This window comes from Artemia sp. Qi Xiang Cuo, chromosome 9, assembly GCF_049724085.1.
Source record: "Artemia sp. Qi Xiang Cuo chromosome 9, ASM4972408v1, whole genome shotgun sequence".
Lineage (NCBI taxonomy): Eukaryota > Metazoa > Arthropoda > Branchiopoda > Anostraca > Artemiidae > Artemia > Artemia sp. Qi Xiang Cuo.
This window is the reverse complement of record NC_142802.1, coordinates 8,827,066-8,848,763: the sequence shown is the minus strand read 5'-3', so window position 1 is coordinate 8,848,763 and position 21,698 is coordinate 8,827,066. Positions and strand designations below refer to the sequence as shown.

Here is a 21,698-nt window from a genome sequence, read left to right as displayed (position 1 = left end):
TTTGCTGAAGATCCGGGTTTCCCTCTGTCATCATTTCTAGTATTTCTATAAAATTACCTCGATTGTGTGAGTCGTCGTGTTCATCATGACCTCGAAATGGGAGCCCTTGGCATGCTAGGGCACATGCCACTTTCGCAAGTGTGACTATATACAGACGATTTTCCGCTATGGCTTCCTTCCGATTTGAATAGACAGTTGTAGCTATTGACTCAGATGTGCCACACTCAATTGCTTTATATTTGGTCCAGCTGCGATTTGCTTCGTTATTAGCTTCTGAAGCCTCGTGTTTTTCAATTCTTTCGAATAGCTTTTTCCAGTTATTCATTCCTGTGTCGACAAACACTACATTATCAGAAGTATTTCCATGATTTCCTGTTAAGGTAAAGTGCCGACAGCAAAAGCAGTAAATGGCGTCTTCTTTAAGAGAGTATTCTACCCATGGTTTTTTCTCATAGGCTTTAGCAGAAAAACGGCGACCGTTTGTTTTGGGGTATTCGGCTAGCTTTGGCTGGTTGGGTGCCTCCCTTTTATGGTGGGGGATGTCAAGATTGCCTCTCAATATCGTATCCGATGCATCGGATACACTTCCACCCTAGAAAAAAATCCAGTGCTTTCGCTATTAAACGTTTTAACTTTATTCAGAGACCGATAGCTCTGAAAGAGTTGTTCCCTTAAATAGGTGTCTAGGAGACATAAGGAATAATAGACTTTCTTAGTAAATATTTCTAGAATTTCCAACGCTCCACAGCAAAAAATACTGTTTTCAAGCCATTTACTTCCATTTATACAGAAACTTTCGCCACTCTAAACCTTTTTTCCGTTGGTACAGTTTTGGTTTTGTTGGAAAACTTTTGTCGTGCTTGCCCCCCCCCCTCAAAAAAAAGTGAGAGTGACGCCCCTGCTCCTAGCTTCTAATTAGCTTTTCTGCTACCGTTTAGTGTTACGTATTGGCATTTTGCCCTTAATAGTTTTCGTTTTTGTTATTTCATGATTAATAACGGGGTGGTCTATTAAATAGGGTGTTTTTTCTCTCATTTATAATAATAGCTTTATTTCCACCAAAATTGACGATAGCATACAAATATCTTTCGACTGATCATTTAATACGCTCTAGCATCTTCTGCATGTTTAAGCGCCTCCAAATGCTCAAATTCTCAGATTTTAGAATTCGGTAAAATAGTATAAGCTAGTCAACTGAAATTTAAAAGGGTTAAAACATATATATCGTTTTTTTGTCAGTTTTAGAATTTTGTCAATTAAACGATAACATAATCCGAAAAAGAAACTTAGCAACTTAATACAACGAAATTGTCGTACTTACCTAGATTATCAGCAAAATCTTGGAGGGCAAGTCGTAAATTTTGTTTTAGATGAAGCACACTGACGTGAAGTGAATGCCTCTCAATAACAGCCGATTTAACTTTAAAAAGTAGAATTTTGTCACGAAGCAGCAATTTTTATTTATACTAAAACTGTCAATTCAAATGTATTTTAGCTCTTTTTCATTCCCTTTTTGCGCCATACCCAGTTTCTAGGGCGAGAATATAACAAGAGGTATAAATAATGGTGAGCGGCCGCCTAACAAAAATGGCTGGGCCTTAGGAAAGCATTTAATGCTCTTTCATTCTCTTAAGCTCTTCCAAAACTCTTTGCCATAAATTATGTCTGATAAATCAGGCTGTAGTCCCAGTAGTCATCTCTGAAGTCCTAGCCTGCCCCCCCCCTCCTTGAATGCCACCTCTATATCTATAATTGTTTCTTATATGGTCGGTTATATGATTGTCCCCACAAAATTTGCGATTATACATTAATCCAAAGTTGTAGCGCGATATTAAGATCTTACTTCTGTAGGCTAAACTTTAGTTCGCATGGAATTTACTGCATGAAGCAAAGGCTATAAGTTTATGTTAGTCAAACCATAAATGGCAAAATTACAAGCCTCACTTGGGCCAGCTTCTGTTGCTGCTACACTATCCACCAACTTAGCTTTTTTAGCCGGTTGACTAGGTTTAAAAATATCGATTATTTTTCTCTGACTCATCGCACACTCTTATTCAACAAATGAATTCACAATGCCACACAGTGTTGCCAGGTTTTTGGCATAACGTATAGCCCAAAGAGGAGCAATCATTAGCCCAAAAATAGCCCAAAGTAGCCCAAAAATAGCGAACGCTATTATAACCCTATTATAGCGCTGTTATGGGTACAACGAGGAGAGATACAATTGGCATATCAGATAACCTAAACTTAAGGATAGGTCAAAAGCAAAAAAGAGCTCTGTGAGCGAACAAAAATAACAAATCTTCTACGTATGACGTCGTAAAATTGACAAGTGCTTCCCTGAAAACAAAAAGGCAATGTATTCTTTAGACCCTTGGTTTATTTTATACATACCATGATATCATTGAAAAACAATGTTATGTGAGCTTAAAAGAATACCTAGTAACAAACAGAAAATTCACATCTGCACTGTTTTGTTCCAAGCTTTTAGCATATCACTGGCGAATTTACCGTATAAATATGCTCCAGAGGCTAAGAGGCTATAATCGATAATACGTACAGCCCACTAAGTGGCTGTTTTTTTCTAGCAGTGAGAGAACAACCTTTCTTCCATTTTTTTTTGCTTTCAGTAAAGCGATAGTAAATCTATGACGGCACAAGTAGAGGGGTAATAACTTTGTTCGTTTTAAGTTTCAACTTCACTCTATCAACCCATTTAATCCATGGAGCGTATATACTTAATTATTATGTATTGTTAGGCATTCAATCCTTATCCGATATTTTAAAACCTAGAATAAAAGAAAATCAGACTGAAACCACAATTACAGAAAGTTTTATTGTTAATCTGGGTTAAAACTTACGAAATACAAGGAAATCCCATACATGAGGCTCTATTCTAGCCATGAGGCTCTATTCTTTTGCACTGAAGACAGTTGGTGGAAGTCCAGCCGTAATCATTAACGCGAGTCCGATGATAGCGAAAAATACGCCCTGAGTCTAAATAATTAGAAGCAAAATATTATCCAGCAACAAATGCACCACAGAAAAAATACACAACTGTGGGTTATCACTCCTCAAAAAACTCATCTAACAGTTCAAAAACCGCGATGTCTTCATCTTCAGTTTCAGCATTACTTTTTTCGCACTTATACATAGAGCTGTCGAACCTTTGAAACATTGCTTTCGAAGGGATGAAATTTTGACAACATTTTTCATCCCCATGAAGGCACCCTCTAATCAATAATATCGCCGAAAGCAGCTTCAGGCCCATTCTATTCCTAACTTTTGTCTTAACGCAGTTCATTATACTAAAAACCCGTTCAACAAACGCGTTCGACACTGGTCGTGCCCAAAATATTGAGTACAGAGGCGGCGAGTTCTCTAAAACAATATTCTCCCCCTGCATTTGTGTAATTGTACACAGCGACCCAAAATTGTTCAGAATTGAGAGATTCACTTTTCTCAACCACCAGTGTCCAGTCGATAGACAGCAGTCTTCTCCACTGATCTTCTATTAGTTCCACTTTCCGCAAGTTTTTATCTGGCACTGGCACAAGAAGAGACAAAGGTAGGTTATCAAAACTGCAACGAGTCTGACTCAGACAGTGCTCTGGTGATAACAAAACCACAGTTGAAAGCAATTTCATGTGTGAAGGGACTCTTTTCTTCACCTCTTCACACAATTTCTTCAGAAAGTCAAAGCATCTTTTTCTAAGTTCACTCTTTTGTTCATCTGGAACTTTCGAGTTTATCAACATTCGACGGAAATTGGTTCCAAGATCAGCAAGTGTAACATCTAAAAAGTTTTCTCCTATCATTTCTATTTCTAGCAACTGAGCGGTAGTCAGTTTTTCGGCCCCTCTCACTACACGACGGAATAATGTAGAAACAAATGATTCAAAATCTTTGAACAACTTGGCTGGGTCGACAGAAGTCTGCTGAAATAAGAGGCTCATTCTGGTGAATTCTTTTGTAATAGGAAGCAGAAATGTCAAAAAGAAATAGTTCACATCATCCTCGTACATAATCGAAAGCGTGTTCGCAGTAAAACATCGCTCAGTCTGCGCTGCCCTTTTGAAGTGAGTCTTCAACTCAAGCCACTGCTCAAGAATCATATCAATGGCAGCCTCTCTGGCGAGCCAACGAGTGCCACTGAGCTGCAAAATCTTCTTTGGCTCTTTTCCCGTACTACTGATCAAGGAGTATATTTGACGATAAGCCTCCCGTCTGAGAGGGCTATTGCTGAACCAGTTATAAGTCTCTCTTAGCAAAAACTCTATGTTTGTTGGCAAAACTTTAGCTGCTGCTGACATGCACAAGTGCAACGAATGGCAAATGCATTTGATCAAAACTAGATCAGGATTATGCTCCCTTAGTTTAGTAAACAAAGAGCAGTTCTGTCCAACCATATTACTGGCACCATCAGTTCCTAGTCCAGTAATATTCTCCAGCTTCAATTTAATTTTGTTTTCAATGAAGTCCTTCAGTCCATTATAAAGGTTCTCAGCTGTAGCACTATGAATCTCGACAAGTCCTAGGAAACGTGTCACTATTTTCTTCCTTCTATTGCAAAAGAATCTAATACATACAGACATGTATTTGTGCGTTCCAACATCTGTAGACTCATCCAATATCAAAGAATACTTGTTATTACAATCTTGCACTATTTCTTCTAGTAGACTAGGTGCAATCACATGCACAATCAAAGCACTGCATTTCGTACGATGTAGTCTAAGTCGATCTGTTGGTTTGGCAGCAGAAGTAGCAGTTGAAGATATAAAGACATTAATCAGTTCTCCTAGGTGGTCTACCGTTCTAACAGATGAGTGGCAAGCAATGTGACAGGCAATGGCAAGCTCGTGTTTCTTCACTTTGTCACTTAAAACTGTCACATGGCCATCAAGTGTCTTGCAACCTTTTGACGGGACCTGTTGCATTGACTTCAGTTTATGTTTTTGAGAGCTAGCATGCACTGACAGGTCATTATGATGAGCCCTAATTTCTTTTCTGCACGCCGTACAGTATGCTTTTGACTCATCAGTTGGGCATTGCTTGACCCAAGGACATTCATTCTCCCACCTTTCATTATATGTTTTGGCATACTTCGCCCATTTTCCCATGGCGACAATCTGAAAAAAGGGATGTTTTAACCACCTGCTTGTTCTAACCATCTAAAGCAAACTGCTGGAAAAGCATGAACAACTTTTTTGTGTCTATCTGCTGCAGAAAAGTCTTAAATGAAACAGGAATAGGTTTTACCCTTTCATTTAAAGCTTAGTTTTGGCTAGAAAGTCCTGAAATTATTAATTAGCAAGCACATCAAGCTAACTGGGGATTTGCATCAACTGAATTTTTCTGATTGTCCCATGCACTCAAGAATATTAAGCTTCTGACAGTTATAGTTTTACATGAAGTATAATTTAATTTGGCATATTGTCTGATAATCCAAAACATACCCCATCAACATCATTGTCAATCTAACCAGCTAGCAAGTTGGCAATTATTATTAAAAAATTGGCAATTACACCAAAATAAACAAATTGTCACCCATTTTTAGTATGAGGGTTCTTTATAACCATTAACCATTTCACTCTGATTTTTAGTAAGCCAGAAAGAGGAATTATATAGTTTTTGTATAGCCATTAGGGTAACGGAGCTGGTAGACGGCCAGTGAATATTATCCAGACAGAAAACAAGAAAAAAAATTAGACAAATATCTTTTTAAAATCTTTTTTTTTTTTTTTTTTTTTAATTTTTTGCCCGAAAAAATGCATATTTTATGGCATAAAAAAAAAACAACTCATGATTTGGTTTTAAAAATTTTTAATAAAATTTTATTTTTTTTAATTTCCGACTACTATGACCTGGCCGACTACCAGCTCCTTTACCCTATGCTACTTTCGTGTAACCATAACCATCAAGTATTTCAAGCTACGAGCTGTTCGGCTCATTTAAAGGGAAGGAAATTGAGGAATCCAAACTGAAGCAATCAACAAAAAAACTTTAATTTATCTTTAAAACCTCTTTTCCTATTTTACCAGATGCTGGAGTTAAGCAGAAGTAAGGTAACATAAAAGCAACAAGCAACCATCAAAACACAAGTTTTGCAATGTCCATTTTGCTATTATGAATCTTAAAAAAATTCTGTAGAAACTCAATACTGGTACATTAGTGTCTAGCTGAGCCTTTCCTCTGTTTACTGATTTACTCTGAATATTTTCTGGTTCCTTCTCTAAGCAAATGCTGAAAAACTAAGGTCAGGTAGCCTATATGGTTTTCAGTCGAACGATGCTCTGCTCACAGTCCAGATAAACATGTCCTTCTGTGTGTACAATATAGTATGGTATAGGAAGAAGAGAGATACCGTGAATCTTATCTGCTCCATATCTCCTTCATGCTTGACCAGAAATTAATAATTTTCACACAGCAGGTAAAGCAGACCAGATATTTTCAGCTGTGTAAAAATTTTACACTTCTGGTCCAGCCTTGGGAAGATATAGTGCAAATAAGATTCACGGTATCTGTCCTCGGTTAATTTGGAATATAGGACCATAATGAGATAGCTAAAAAATAAACATACCATTCGACTCAAAATTCAATGCTGTGTCCAAATATAGCAATCATTTCCGGCGGAAACTCATCCCTTAGATTCTACAAATCAAGCTTTTCGGGGATACGATGGGATTCGGGGGCGGGCCATGGGGTTGTAGGTGGGGTGGCCTAGACCTCGAATACCGAGTGAGCCGAAAACTAAACCGAAACTAGGTTTTTCCAATCCCAGAATCTGGAAATTCCAGAATTTTCAAAATTTCTAGAATCAATTTCCGCCGGAATTTATTGTTATATTCGGATAGAGGATTGAATTCTGAATCAAATGGTATGTTTATTTCCTAGCTATCTCATTATGGTCCTATATTCCAAATTTACCCTGTCCTCTTCCTGTACCAACAAAATTTAGTGGCCCCTACTGGTGTCAGACGGGCTGGACAATGGCAGAGGTTACGTTTGAGTACTCTCTTTGGAGAATGGTTATCTATGGTTTATCTAATGGTTATCTAATTGTTTAACTATGGTTATCTTATCTAAGCTAATTTACTTCAGAATCTTGGCTCATAACAGACACAGCAACTCGGACAGCAGGTCAGTACAATTTACCTATCAATAAAGGAAAAAAAAAGTTTTTCTACCTCTCCCCTTGTTCCAAGATTTATCACTTTCTTGGCTAGAGAATGAGTCACACACTACTCACTGGTCTTTTCTTTCCGTTCTTCTTTGAAAGTTGTTGGAGCGTTGGAGCTCGGCAGTTCCGCCACAGACAATCTACATGACAACTACAGACATGACATGATGACCGCTGGCTTTTGCATCGTGTCTCGGTCGATTTCGAAATTAAAAAACATGTTTTGTAAATATAGCCCAAAAATAGCAAAATGAAAGGTTTTTTAGCCCAAAAACCCGCGTTGCGGGTTTTTGGGAATCTTACCCGCAAAAATGAAATTTTACTAGCCCAATTGGCGGAAACTAGCCCAATCTGGCAACACTGATGCCACAATGCAATTCTTTTGACAATGCTAGAGAAAACACGAGGCTCCGGGTTACGCGTCATTTCGTATAAGATTTTGTATTCGATAAAGTTTGTATTTTTTATTCGTTTTAGGATAAATAAGGGTATAATCTAAAAAATCTGGGGGGGGGGGCAAAATCAGGTCTGGGGAGGGGGGCAAAACGAGGTCTGGGGGGGCAACTGCCCCCCTGCCCCATAGCAATTTACGCCCCTGATCAAAGAGCTATTACTATTAATAGGAGAATTTTCACAACATTGCCAACATTTACATGTACATGATTTACGCTGCAATTTTTTGTAACGAAACTATAGAAAACTCGAAGAAAATACGCTTCTATGATTCAAATGTGTACCATTCAACCCGCGAGGCCTAGTCTTGGTCAAATTGGCACCAAAAGCCGCTGCACCAATACCACTATTACCCAGTAAAAATTTTGAGAGGCTTAGTCTTGGTTCAAAGATAGTGGCCAAGTCCATGGAAAGTTCCCAAAAAAAAGGCTGTAAATAGGACTTTTGTCCTATGTGGAAAAACTCTAATGTTTGGCAATGAAATTATAGAAAATAAGTAACATAATTAAAAACAATGGTCGTATTCATGATAGCTCAAGCACTTACACTGAAGATGAACCAAAAAAATTGTCATAATTATAAAAAGAAAAGAGACCAAAATGAACACCAAAACTATGTTGAGTAATTATTTGATGTGATTGATCAAGTCAAAAATATTTGATTAATTAGTAAGTGGGGCTTTTTTATTCCATTTTTCCCTGAATATCAAAATCTTTGCTTTTCCCCAGTAATTTTTTATATCGCGAAAGCTCTGTGTGTTGTGGGATAATAATAAATAAGTAAAATATTGATCGTAGAATCTGTCTGTATTTTGATTCCCCCCCCCATTATGGAACAATGTGTACATGCCTGTTATCTCTCTTAAAAGAAATAGGAGCTTTGTGGTATTATTAGTTTGTCGTGACCTTTTTTAAATGAGGATATAAATTTTTTTTACAGTGGAAACTAATTTCAGTATGGTTCATAAATTGGACACAGCGCAAAGTCATTGCCTTATAAAGGTGAAACAAGTAATGATCAACATAACTTATTAATACAGCTGTGAAAAAGGGCGTTAATTGGGTGGGGGAATTGCTCCCTGGATTTTTTTACCCCCTGGAGCCAGAAAAATATCTTTTTTTTGCATTTATGTTGAAAAAAAAATTACTTTTCCCTAGATTTTGAAAAATAATTCCTCTCCCATACATTTTCATGTATTGACGTCCCTGACTGAACCGGCCCTCGTGAATATGAAATTTCACTAACTCTATGGGTAGGCCATGACTTACCTAATATATCAATTCGAGAAGGGTTTCTCAAATAAAGAACCCCTGGACGAGGTCTATGCTCTCGCAACCTTGGGTCACTAGTAGTCACGATTACTGAATATCCAGATTTGACCACAGCATCAATTAGCACTTGAGTAGCATCCTTTGGCGGTACAAACCTCTCATCATCAAGTGGATTATCAGTTGTAATAAATACTGTTCCACTTTTTGTATTTTCCACAAAGCCTTTTGTCACCTATAATAAAAAAGGGGCTATTCTTTTGACAATATAATTAATAAGCAGCAAGTTCTGACTGTTTGAAGTCCTTTGACTCCACCTCTGCGGGACATCCACAGTAATTTGAAAACAAATTTAGGACTTAATTATTGGGAGGTGAGGATGAGGTACCGCAGTTTGTGTCGTCTTCTTTTTTCTCACGAGTCAAATTGATCTTCTGATGTTGAGGTAGATATGAGTTGAATATACTGAGGTAGATATTTTATTCAAAACACTCGTAAAGTAAAAAAATAACATCTCAGAGTGGAAGAATGCGTGCACAATCCAAGGGGGAAAGATGCCATTTAATGCAATTAGCACACTTTGTCACGCTGCAAAATGTTTTTTTTAAGCATTTAAGCATAGCTGAAAGGTCCAGTGAGTATGTCCATTGGAATATAGACAACCCCCCCCCCACAGCCCTCGGGGCAAGGGCTATAAGCTGAACTAGTTGCCCATTGTTAACAGGTAAAAGTTTTGAGGAAAGGGTGGTCGTATAAACTTTGGAGGGGGGGGGGGGTCGATTGGAAATCGGAAGTTCTAAACATGGTAAGCTTGCACAACTTACAACCCTTGCCTCGGGCTGTGGGAGGAGGGGTTTTCAACCCTAGGGGTATAGTTATTTGATCTTTGGACTATTTTGATCGAAATGGCTATCTAAAGATTTCGATCGGATGCATTTGGGTGCCCTCCGATCACTTTGGGCTCTTAAAAAGGACAATAGGACTTCTGATATCCAGTTGAATCAGCCCCCCTCAAAAGTTTATAGAGGCACTTCATATGGAAGGGGTAATTCATATGGAAACCCCTTCAAAATCCATTTGTGGAAGAAAGGAGTGACATCCTGCGTGTATGACGTGTGGAGATGAAGAAGTCAATTCTTCCGTTTGGAAATCAGAAGCAATTAAATTTGAAATAAGCGTGAAATACAAATATAAAGGGTTTGGCAGCTCCCTCATATTGCAGGAAATATTACATTCATATATTTGCTTGGTCAGAGGTGGGAAGGTTGGAGTCTTTGAAAGAAAAAAAATTGTCCGATGGCAATTTCTTCCTTCCCGTATTGAAAAAAAGAAAAACAGCTATCTCAAGAATCACATTTCGTATTCAACTTTTGGTATTCAAAATCGTTTTAGATATGGCATTGAAATTTATGGCTATTGAATCATTTGCCCTGTCAATCATCGACTATAACATGCGTCGAATTTATAAAATTATTCAAAAAAGGCCTTCTAGGACCATTGGTCCATGACCGTGGTAATACTCCGCTTGTAGGATGTGAAGAGGTTAGCATCTGCTCTTTTCGGAGGAAAGCAGATGAAGTGAAATATGGAATAAGCTTGCAATATGGATGCCGAGGGGATGACAGTATTCCTCTAGTTGCCAAAATATTTTTACAACAGGATGAAATATTTCCTACATACCCTTACCTATGTTGAGATGGAAGGGATGGGGCTCTTCGAGGGACCAGATTTGTCTGGTGACCCCCTCCATCTTCAGAATAAAAAAAAAACTAATATAAAAAATCATTCTGAAAATTCTATTTTGGCCATTTAAAATCATTTCAAGTTTTATATTAATATTGTCGACATTAGAATAAGTGGCATTATTAGTCACTGTCCATAACGCATGCATAATATATAAAATAATTCAGACTAACCCCTTCAAACTCCATCGGTGCAAGACAGTAATAACATCCTGCACGCAGTATGTGAGGAGGTAAAGGCATCGGTTCTTCCATTAGTAAATCCGAAGCAGTTAGTACTAAGCCAATGTCGTCGTACAGCTGACTTAGCTCAAATTCCTGCTTTAAATTATCAACAACAATTTTAATTGCTGGGATCTTCCAGACCTTGTCAACCTCAAATAAATAATTTCTCCACCTTCTAAAGTTTCGAAACTTTTCAAAAATTGTAAATTCCTCCGGGTCAATGTCAGACATTACCGGGATGTAAGAAAGAGGAAACGGGACGTCAGCATTATAATATACCCATGGTAAGTCCAAAAATGAGGTGGCAAGACCAATAACAGGGAAGTTCATCACTTTCATCAAAGGTAGTATGCAGGCATCACTGAAGGTAAGAGTAATAATAGCTAGATCATAATTGGTTTTCTCAAGGATTGTTTGAGCAAAGTTGTTATGATATAACATATTGCACAGCTGTAAGCTCTCAGAAGCCGTATCTAGTAAATGCTCTGAATGTAGGCTAAAAATATCACCTTCTGATCTGTGCTTAAGGCTTTTTTCTTCTGCCATAGATGGTATAATAACCATTTCTAATCCGGGCATAGGAGGTCCTGTATCACCGGTAGCCAAAAGTGTTACATTCACTCCAGTTGTTGTCAGTATTTTTGCACTTTGATAAGCTAAATAACGATCTTCTCCAGAGCCAAGAGTTATTATAAGGATATTTTGACATTTTATACAGCTAATTAATGCAAAAAACAGTATTAGCATCATTAACCGCGGAACACTGTGGCAAAATCCCAACTGGAGTCTGAGAAACTCATTTGCATAAAACACGGGCTGGAAACAGAGCTAAGAACAACACAGAGTGCTGAGATTGTCAGGGAATGGAGACTTCATTTTCGTGGTAAACCTTAGAAACAAGGGCACATTTGAAGGAAACCTTTAAAATTCCGGAACTTCTTTGAAACAATCATAAATATTTACTTATCTCAATCCTAATGGAGTATTGCTGTTTTTTTCCTCGCTCCATCCTGATGGACAAATGTAAACCCATATTATTTATCCCCATCACATTATGCCTTATTGAACGGGAAACGCTACTATTTTACAACGGAAAACGCTGCTTAAGTGGCGAAGAAAAGAATAGTGCAATTTTAAAATTAAACAAATAAAAACAAATTTTTCAACTGAAAGTAGGGAACAATATTGAAACCTCAAACGAACATAAATTATTAAGTATATGAGAAGGGGGTTATCTCCTGAATACCTCGCTCTTTACCCTAAAGTTTGAGTTTTGCTCAAATAACTTAAGAATGACTTCTGAAACACAAATTAGATTAGAATAATACGCTTTTTAAAAGTTAAAAAAAAACTGCAGTGGTAAGATCGAGGTATTGAGGAGGGGTCAATTCCCCTCATATGCGTGATAATTTCTGTTCGTTTGAAGTTTTAAATGTTGCTCCGTACTTTCAGTTGAAATTTTTTTTTTAATTTCTGATCGTTTTAAATAACGTCAGGAAATCCAGCTCCCCCTTCATGGAAAATTTTCTGTTCCTACGCAAAATTCCTCCATGAAAAGGTCCTCCCACATAACCCCCTCCCCCTCGGCCATAACCTCCCCCCAAAGCAAAGTATCTGTATATTTCCAGATAGCCATAGTAAATGTAAACAATGGGCAATGTTCATAGATTACAGTCCTTCTTCCGGGAGCTATGGGAGGTCAAATCATCCTCAGAGACATAGTTATTAGATCTTTCGACTATGCTGAACAAAATGGCTTTCTCAAAATTTGGTCGGACGACAATCGGAAAAAATAGGCGTGGGAGGGGTCTAGCTGTACTCCACTGTTTTTGGCAATTTAAAAAGGTCATTAGAACTTCTGATTTCATATCAAATGAGTCCTCTCCTGATCTTTTAGGACCACTGGCTCGATACGATTACCCTTGAGAAAAACAAATAAAAAACAAGTAAACATACATCCAAGATCTTGCTTCCGGCAAAAAAAATGCAAAATCCAACATTTTTGTATATAGGAGCATGAAACCCCTATAGTAAGGTTCTCTGACATGCTGAATCTGATGGTGTGATTTTCATACAGATCAGTTGCTGTTTTGGGTTGTCCCCCCCCTCTTTCCAAAAAATTGGGCAAATTTTCTCAGACTCATAACTTTTGATGCGTAACATTAAACTTGATGAATTTTATATATTTTGAATAAGTATCAAAATTCTATTCTTTTGATGCATCTATTATTATCAAAACTCTATTTATTAGAGATTCGGTTACTGATGAGCCGTATCCCTTCTTACTTACAGTTTGTTACCACTAACTGTTTGTTATAATGGGAATATGCAAAATAGGCTGTATATTCATATATCAGGGCAGGGGGATAATTGAAGCAATGGGCCTATAAGGAAGGAGATAAGTAAGTATTTAGGATTTTTCTAAGGTAATCTTCTGAATTCCCTAAGGGTTTCCTCCATATTGACCCCTCTTCTTAAGGTTTACGCTTGTCATAGTTTTTTGTTGGCAATATAAAAAACAGGCATCAGTATTTGCATGCCTGAGACTCTAGGTAGGCATGCCTTTCCAAAAACTAACATGACAAGTATGTGTCCAATAAGAGAGTCATACTTACTCCCGTCATTTACCCGTGCCACAGCCATTTAAACATTTGACTCTTAGTTACTTGGACTATCTGTCTTGGCTTGTCTCCTTCTACAATTAGCCATGTCTTGATGCAACCTACTGCAAAATACTTGATAACTTCAATTCAAAAATACTTACGTATCTTCTGGCAAAATAAAATATTTGCGTAGGGTTACGAGTTGGTGTAAAACTTCTAAATTGTGTTTTATAGAATCTGGTGCACATGGCAATTATTAGTCTCCGGAAGGAAATTTTCATTTTTTGTAATTTGAACGGGCCATTTAAATTGAGAAGTGTTTTCTTTTTCTTTAATGGATTAGTGAAAAAAGAAGCTTTATTCGAGACAGAAGTTTTCAAAGAAAAGTAAAAGAAAGCCGTTCAAAGAAAAAAAAATAGCCATAATAGAATCTAAGAACAACATAAAAAAGTGCTATAATGATTTAAATTTAAACGGCCAGATATTGATCTCAATTAATAAACGAAACTCAAAACGAACAGGAACTAGAGGCAACGCTATAGCGTTGCCTATAGGTTTTTATAGAAAGCTTTGTCGTAGAAACTTCAAAAAGGACTCATTCGATTGGGAATTTAATGGGTTACTCCCTTTATTATTAGTCGAAAGCGATCGGAGGGCAACTAACCCCTCTCTCATGCCCACCTTTTCTCCAGACATATCCAATCAAAATTGTTAGACAGCCATTATGCTCAAAGTAATTGAAAATTCTGGAAATTAGGACTTTGACGATAACAACCCCCCCCCCACAACCCTCATGGCAAGGGTTTTAAGTTATGCCCTGGGGGCATATAAGGTTTTTTATAGAAAGCGTTGTCGTAGAAACTTCAGAAAGGGCTCATTCGATCGGAAATTTAAATGGCTAGTTCTCTTTTCAATAGTCGAAAGTGATTGGAAGCCAACTAACACCCCTTCCACGCCCATAATTTCCCCAAACACATCCAATCAAAATTTTTATGCAGCCATTTTGTTCAACGTAGTTGAAAGTCTGGAAATTATATGTTTGAGCAGGACACTCCCACCAGAGTCTTCAGGGCAAGGGTTATAAGTTATGCCCTGGGAGCATATATGATTCTTATAGTAGGAATGCTTGTATAAACTTCAGAGAGGGCTCATTTGATTGGAAATTGAAAGGTCTAGCTCACTTTTTAAGCGTCAAAAGATATCGGAGGGTAACCAGCTCCCCCGCCCCAGACCCTCTTTTCCCAAATGAATCCGATAAAAATTTTGAGATAGCTATTTTGTTAAAAATAGTTCAAAGATCATATAACAAACATTTCGGTGTCGACAGAACCTCCCCCCCCCCAGGGCCCGGGGGCAGGCGTTGTATGCTATGCCCTGGGGGTATATATGGGTTTTATGGAAGGGATGCTCGTATAAACTTCAAAGAGGGCTAATTTGATTGGAAATTGAAAGTTCTAGTTCGCTTTTTAAGAGTCAAAAGAGATTGGAGGGCACCTAACCCCCCGCCCTCCACGCCCATTTTTCCTCAAACCCATCCGATAAGAACTTTGAGATAGCCTTTTTTTAAATAGTTCAAAGACCATATAACGAAAACTCCGGGATCAACACAGCCCCCCGGGGCCCGAGATCAGGCGTTGTAATTTATGCCCTGGGGGCATATATGGTTCTTATTGAAGGGATGTTCGTAAAAAATTCAAACAGGGCTCATTTGATTGGAACTTGAAAGTTCTAGTTCAGTTTTTGAGAGTCAAAAGAGATTGGAGGGCAACGAGCACCCCCGCGTCCCTTTTTCCTCAAATGCATCCGATAAAATTTTGAGATAGCCATTAAATTAAAATTGTTCAGAAGTCAGACAACAAAAACTCAGGTGTCGACACAAACCCCCAGGGCCTGGGGGTGGGCGTTGTAAGTTATGCTCTGGGGCATATATGGTCCTTATGAAAGAGATGCTCGTATAAACTTCAGAGAGTGCTCATTTGATTGGAAATTGAAAGTTCGAGCTCACTTTTTAATAGTCAAAAGAGGTCCGAGGGCAACTAGCCCCTACCCCCACGCCTTCTTTTTCCAAACCCATCTGACGAAAATTTTGAGATAAACATTTTGTTAAAAATAGATCAAAGGTTGGATAAGAAAAACTCCGGTGTCAGTATAACCCCACAGGGCCCAGGGGAAGGCGTTCTAAGTTATGCCCTAAGGACATGTATTGTTCTTATGAAAGGGATGCTCGCATACACTTCATAGAGGGTTCATTTGATTGGAAATTGAAAGTTCTAGTTCTCTTTTTAAGAGGCAAGAGAGTTAAGGGCAAGTAGCCCCCCCCCCCCCACACACGCTCTTTTTTCCCCAAACCCATCCGCTACAAATTTTGAGATAGCTACTTTTTTGGAAATTGTTCAAAAATTAGATAACAAAAACTCCTCCCAGGGCCCGGGAGATAGGCGTTGTAAGTGTTGTCCTGGGGGCGTATATGGTTCTTTTGAAAGGGGTGCACGTATAAACTTCAGAGAGGGCTCATTTGATTGGAAATTGAAAGATTTAGTTCACTTTTTAAGAGTCAAAAGATATCCGAGGGCAACTAGCCCCGTCGACACACCATTTTTTCCCCAAGCCCATCTGATAAAATTTTTATAATAGCCATTTCTTACAACCCTTGCCGTGAAGGCCGTTGGGGGGTTGTCATCTTTGAACGCCTAATTTCCAGAACAAAATTTTGATTGGATGTGTTTGGGAAAAGGTGGCCGTGAAAGGGGGGTTAGTTGCCCTTCAATCACTTTCGACTATTAAAAAGGGTACTAGCCCTTTGAATTTCAAATCGAATGAGCCTTTTTTAAAGTTTCTACGACAACGTCTTCCATAAAAATCTTATATGCCCCCAGGGCATAACTTACAACCCTTGCCCTGAAAGCTCTGGGGGAGTTTCCTCCTCAAAAACATAATTTCTATTTTGAAATTAACTATGCTGAACAAAATGGCTATCTCAAAATTTTGATTGGATGTGTTTCGGGAAATGGTGGGCGTGGAAGGGGTGTTAGTAAGATAAGATAAGATGAGATTTATTGCTGAAAAATGGCTATCACAAGCCCAAAAGGGCCGAATTCGCAATTTAGCGTCAAATACAGCGAAAAAAGAACAACAAAAACAAACAATCAAACAACAACAGAAAATTATAAAAGGGTCAATGTCAAATACGTAAAAACGTTAAAAACAAAGTACAAAGTAAACTCATAAAATTATAAGGCCAATGTCAAGTCAGCAAAAATGCCAAAAAAAAAAAAAAAAAAAACGTAAAATTAAAAAGGGGATAAAGTAGAATTAAAACAAAATCATCAGTTAGTAGGTGACTAACAAAAATAAATCAAAAACCTTCAAATTTTCATCATGGTAATTAATTAATAACTTGTAGTTAACGAGTAAGTGAGGGGGGGGGGGAGGCAGCGAAGATAAAGGTTGCGAAAAAGTAAGCATGGTCAGGAATAAAGGTGCTTCTATATATTTCAGGGCACAATAGCTTAGTGGTGAAAAGGGGGATTTTTGTTGACACAGAACGCGGGAGGCGGGGCCGAAGGGGTGAATATTGACCGGGGAAATGGGGAGTTATTCGAGGGTTATGAAGGGCATTGTTAGCAAAACGCAAGGTAATTTTTGCTCTCTTTTCCTTAAGGGTGAAAAGGTTAGCTCTCCTAAGAAGGGAAATATAAGGTACTTTACCCTCATTGAAGATAATTCTTAGGCACCTTTTTTGTACTGCTTCTATTCTGTCCGACATTTCAATGGAAATGCCAGGATGCCAAACAGGACAGGCGTACTCAAGGGTTGGGCGTACAAATGACAGGAAAATCCTTAAACAGTGCGATTTAGGGCATTTAAATTTTTTAAGGAGTTTAAGGAGTGAAAATGCGGCATTTGCACGTTTTAAGATGTCATTAATATGACAATCCCATTTTAAGTCGCTAGAGATGGTAACGCCCAGAAATTTCATAGTGGTAACGGACATTTTAGGGGGGATTGGACAGGAGAAAGAAGGAGGAGTTATAAGGAAATTAATAGCAAGAACAGTTGACTTTAAAGGGTTGACTTTCATATCATCAGTAAGAGCTTCGGCTGATATCGATTCCAAGATGTACATTGGGTTGCTTTTGGAATTTTTGGAACATGTCTCTAAGACAGTTAGATCATCAACAAATTTCCATCTATCCAGGAAATAAACACCAAGGTTGTTTATCATTGTAAGAAATAAAATTGTACCTAAGAGGGTTCCTTGGGGCACACCATTATAAATTGGGAGGGGATCAGAATATACATTCAGGTATTTCACGACTTGCGTTCTGTTAGAGTGGAAAGACGCAATTATTCTAATTAAATAAGGGTCAACTTGAAAGTCATTATACAGCTTTTCTAATAGTATATTGTGGTTGATTAAATCAAAAACTTTTTGCAAGTCAACAGCGATAACATTGAGCCAGGTATTGGGTTTTTCGAGTGTGTTGCATATTGTGTCCATAAGGTGAACAAGATAGTGGGTAGTAGATGTAGAGCGTAGGTTCCCGAATTGTCTTTGGTCAACATTTGGGATTATTTTTACTTTCAACCACTAAGCTAAAAAGCTTTCATATAACTTCGAAAAAACTGGAGTAAGAGTAATGGGACGGACACCATCAAAATCTTGATTGTTACCTTTCTTTTTTACGGGAGTAATAAAACCTAATTTCCAACAATTTGGAAATTTACCAGTAGGGGTATTTTCATTAAAAAGTAAGGACAAAGGCTCTGAGAGATTGTCGGCAAAGGCTTTAATTAATACAATCGGAATGTCTAATGGACATGTACTACACTTTTTATTGTTCTTAATTTTTGCCTCCACATCTGAGGGCGAAATAACAGGAAAATTAAGAGAGCACAAATAATAAAAAGCGTCAAAAGAAAGGGGAGGGAGGGTCTTAACTATGGAAGAAAAAAACCTGTCCAGATCATTGGCTGTAATTGAAGAGTCTTCTTGGAAATGGAAGTCTATGTTCTTATGTGTTTTCCCACAAATTTTCTTTATTCTATTATAGCAATGTTTTGGCTTTGTAGAAAATAAATCCTAGACTTTGCATTTGTAATATGAAGAAGCAGATTTACGTATTTCTTTTTTTATATGTTTACACAGTGAGTTCGCTTCGGATGTTTTACCACTCTTAAGTAGATTCAATTTAATTCTAATTACTTTTTTCAATTGACTTGTAATGTACGGTTTGTCATTAAAACATATTTTCACTTTTTTCACAGGGAAGGAATTTATGTATTTTGTTTTAATCAGATTTTGGAATTCGGAGACTTTAAAATTAAAGTCATTTTTTCCTTTGAGGGTCAGCCAGTTTTCATTGGTAATCCAAGATCCAAATGTGTAAAGGCCATCATTGGAAATTGGGCGATAAGAGAACTCAGTCACAGAAAAAGTATGATTAAAGCTATTGAGAGGCTTCGTTAATAAACAAAAATGGTAACTTCCTCCTAACGGGGGCTAGGGGACAGGAGGGGTATTGAAAGCCTGCATATTGGTGCAAATCAAATCAAGGGTTGAATTTCCTTTTGTTTTTGGTATTTTTACTATTTGTTTTAAGTTTAGGGAACTACAAAGGGGATTTAACTTTAGATCATTAGCATCACCTACTAAGAAAATACCGGCGTTCGGGAATTTGCATAGGACAAAATCGGCACTATCCAATCACTTTCGACTACTAAAAAGGGCACAAGCCACTCCAATTTCCAATTGAATGAGCCCTTTTCGAAGTTTCTACGACAAGTTCTTCGATACGAAGTGCCCTGCTCTAAAGAAAAAAAAATAACAAATAATACGTTGTGTCAACATCGTTCTTATATACCCTCAGGGCATAGCTTAAAACCCTTGCCCTGAGGGTTGTGGGGGAGTGTCCTCCTCAAAAACATATTTTATATCTGGAAATCACTACGCTGAACAAAATGGCTATATCAAAATTTTTATTGGATGTGTTTGGGGGAATGATGGGCCTGGGGGGGGGGGGGGCGAGTTGCCCACCAATAACTTTCGACTATTAAAAAGGGCACTAGAACTCCCGATTTCCAATCGAATGAGCCCTTTTCGAAGTTTCTACGACAACTCCTTCGTACAAAGTGCCCGGGTATGGAGAAAAAAAAACATTATGATCGGACCAGGCGCGGTACCTACATCAAAGGCAGCGCAATAGCGCTGCCTAAGTAAAGAACGATGTCGGCACAATGTATTATTATTAATTTTTTCCCATACCAGAGCACTTCGTATCGAAGACGTTGTCGTAGAAACTTCAAAAAGGGCTCATTCGATTGGAAATTGGTGTGGCTTGTGCCATATTTGATAGTCGAAAGTGATTGGAGAGCAACTAACACCCCTTCCACGCCCCCAATATCCCGAAGCACATCGAATCAAAATTTTGAGATAGCCATTTTGTTCAGCGTAGTTGATCTCATAGAAAATATGTTTTTGAGGAGGACACTCCCTCACAACCCTCAGGGCAAGGGTTTTAAGTTATGCCCTGGGGGCATATAAGAACAATGTTGCCACAATGTATTATTTGTTATTTTTTTCCTGTAGAGCAGGCCACTTCGTATCGAAGAAGTTGTCGCAGAAACTTCGAAAAGGGCTCATTCAATTAGAAATAGAAATGGATTGTACCCTCTTTTTAATGGTCGAAAGTGATTGGAAGGCGACTAACACCCCTTCCATGTCCACCATTTTCCAAAACACATCCAATCAAAATTTTGAAATAGTCATTTTGTTCAGCGTAGTTGATTTCCAAATAGAAATTATGTTTTTGAGGACGAAACTTCCCCACAGCCCTCAGGGCAAGGATTGTAAGTTATGCCCTGGGGGCATATAAGATTTTTATAGAAAGCGTTGTCGTAGAAACTTCAAAAAAGGCTCTTTCGATTAGAAATTCAAAGGGCTAGTGCCCTTTTTAATAGTCGAAAGTGATTGGAGGGCAACTAACCCGCCTCTCATGCCCACAATTTATCCAAACACATCCATTCAAAATTTGGAGATAGCCATTTTGTTCAGCGTAGTTGTAAGTTCTGGAAATTAGGTCTTTGAGGATGAAAACCCCTCCCCCTCAGAGCCCTCAGGGCAAGGGTTACAACCTATGCCCTGGGGGCATATAAGGTTTTTATTGAAAGCTTTGTCGTAGAAACTTGAAAAAGGGTGCATTCTCGAAAAAGGGAAAAAATATAAAGGTTTTCACTTTCATAAGTTTAATAAATCAAATAATATTAACATTTTTATTACTAAGTATCAGTATAAGTATATTAAACTGACAATTCATATTCATTGGTATTTTTTTCAGTAAAGTAAAAATTATCTTCTGGCCTTGGGAAGGCATAGGGGTTTTGAGCCCTACTCATGTTAATTTTTGCTGATTTTGAGTTTGACTCGGTTATTTATTGTAGTTTCTGTTTGTTTTGGGTTTCATTTATTTATTGATGCTGATTTGTGGTAATTTCACGCTGGGTAGATTATTTTATTTTATTTTTTGCTCATTTTTGGTTTGATGGAGTTCTTTACTTTTCTTTGAAAAACTTATTTTGTGGGAAAAGTTTTTTTTAATTAATTTCTAAAATAGTCCTATTATTGTTGTTGCTTCACTGAAGCTTAGAAAAGAGGTAAAATTTTAGAATTGGTTTGTAATTAAACGGTTCTGTTTTCTAATTTTTATTTTTATAAATACACGTAGTTACTGGTTAAAATAGGTATTTATTTATTACATGAAAACGATCACAGTAATGGCTGGGTTATGGTTATGGCACATGACAGCACAAACAATAAACCAAATTAAATAATGCAAGCGCGTAATAGAAGGAAAATAAAGGCAGGCAAGTAGATTATTGAATAGAAGGTTTGATTTCATTTTATTTCATCATCATCATTTTATTTATAACCCATCACAAAAATCTGGGCAGAGCCCAGAAAATGACAGAGTAAAAATCAAGCGAAAAAAAAAAGAAACAACCGAAATAAAAACACACACAACTACAAACAAGGGATAAACAGAAATGACCAAAGATGTGAAGACTTCTGGCATTCAGTAGAGAAATCACAAATACGCTTCTCAATAACTCCAGCTGGGCTTACCAATTGATACTTAATACAAAATAAAGGCAGGCAAGTAGATTATTGAATAGAAGTTTTGATTTCATTTTATTTCATCATCATCATTTTATTTATAACCCATCGCAA

At 37.7% G+C, this 21,698-nt stretch overlaps 1 protein-coding gene across 1 annotated transcript in view; it reads right to left on the bottom strand.

Moving 5' to 3' along the window:
• The window catches only part of LOC148948293 (UDP-glucuronosyltransferase 1A1-like), a 30,536-nt gene extending 18,904 nt beyond the window's left edge, over positions 1-11,632 (bottom strand). The window contains exons 1-2 of the mRNA XM_089093871.1: positions 10,818-11,632; positions 8,902-9,136 (exon numbers count right to left, since the gene is read on the bottom strand). Coding sequence (XP_088949997.1) covers positions 8,902-9,136; positions 10,818-11,618 — 1,036 coding nt within the window. The 5' untranslated portion in view covers positions 11,619-11,632. The remainder of the gene's footprint in view (positions 1-8,901; positions 9,137-10,817) is intronic.
• Positions 11,633-21,698: the final 10,066 nt, after the last annotated feature.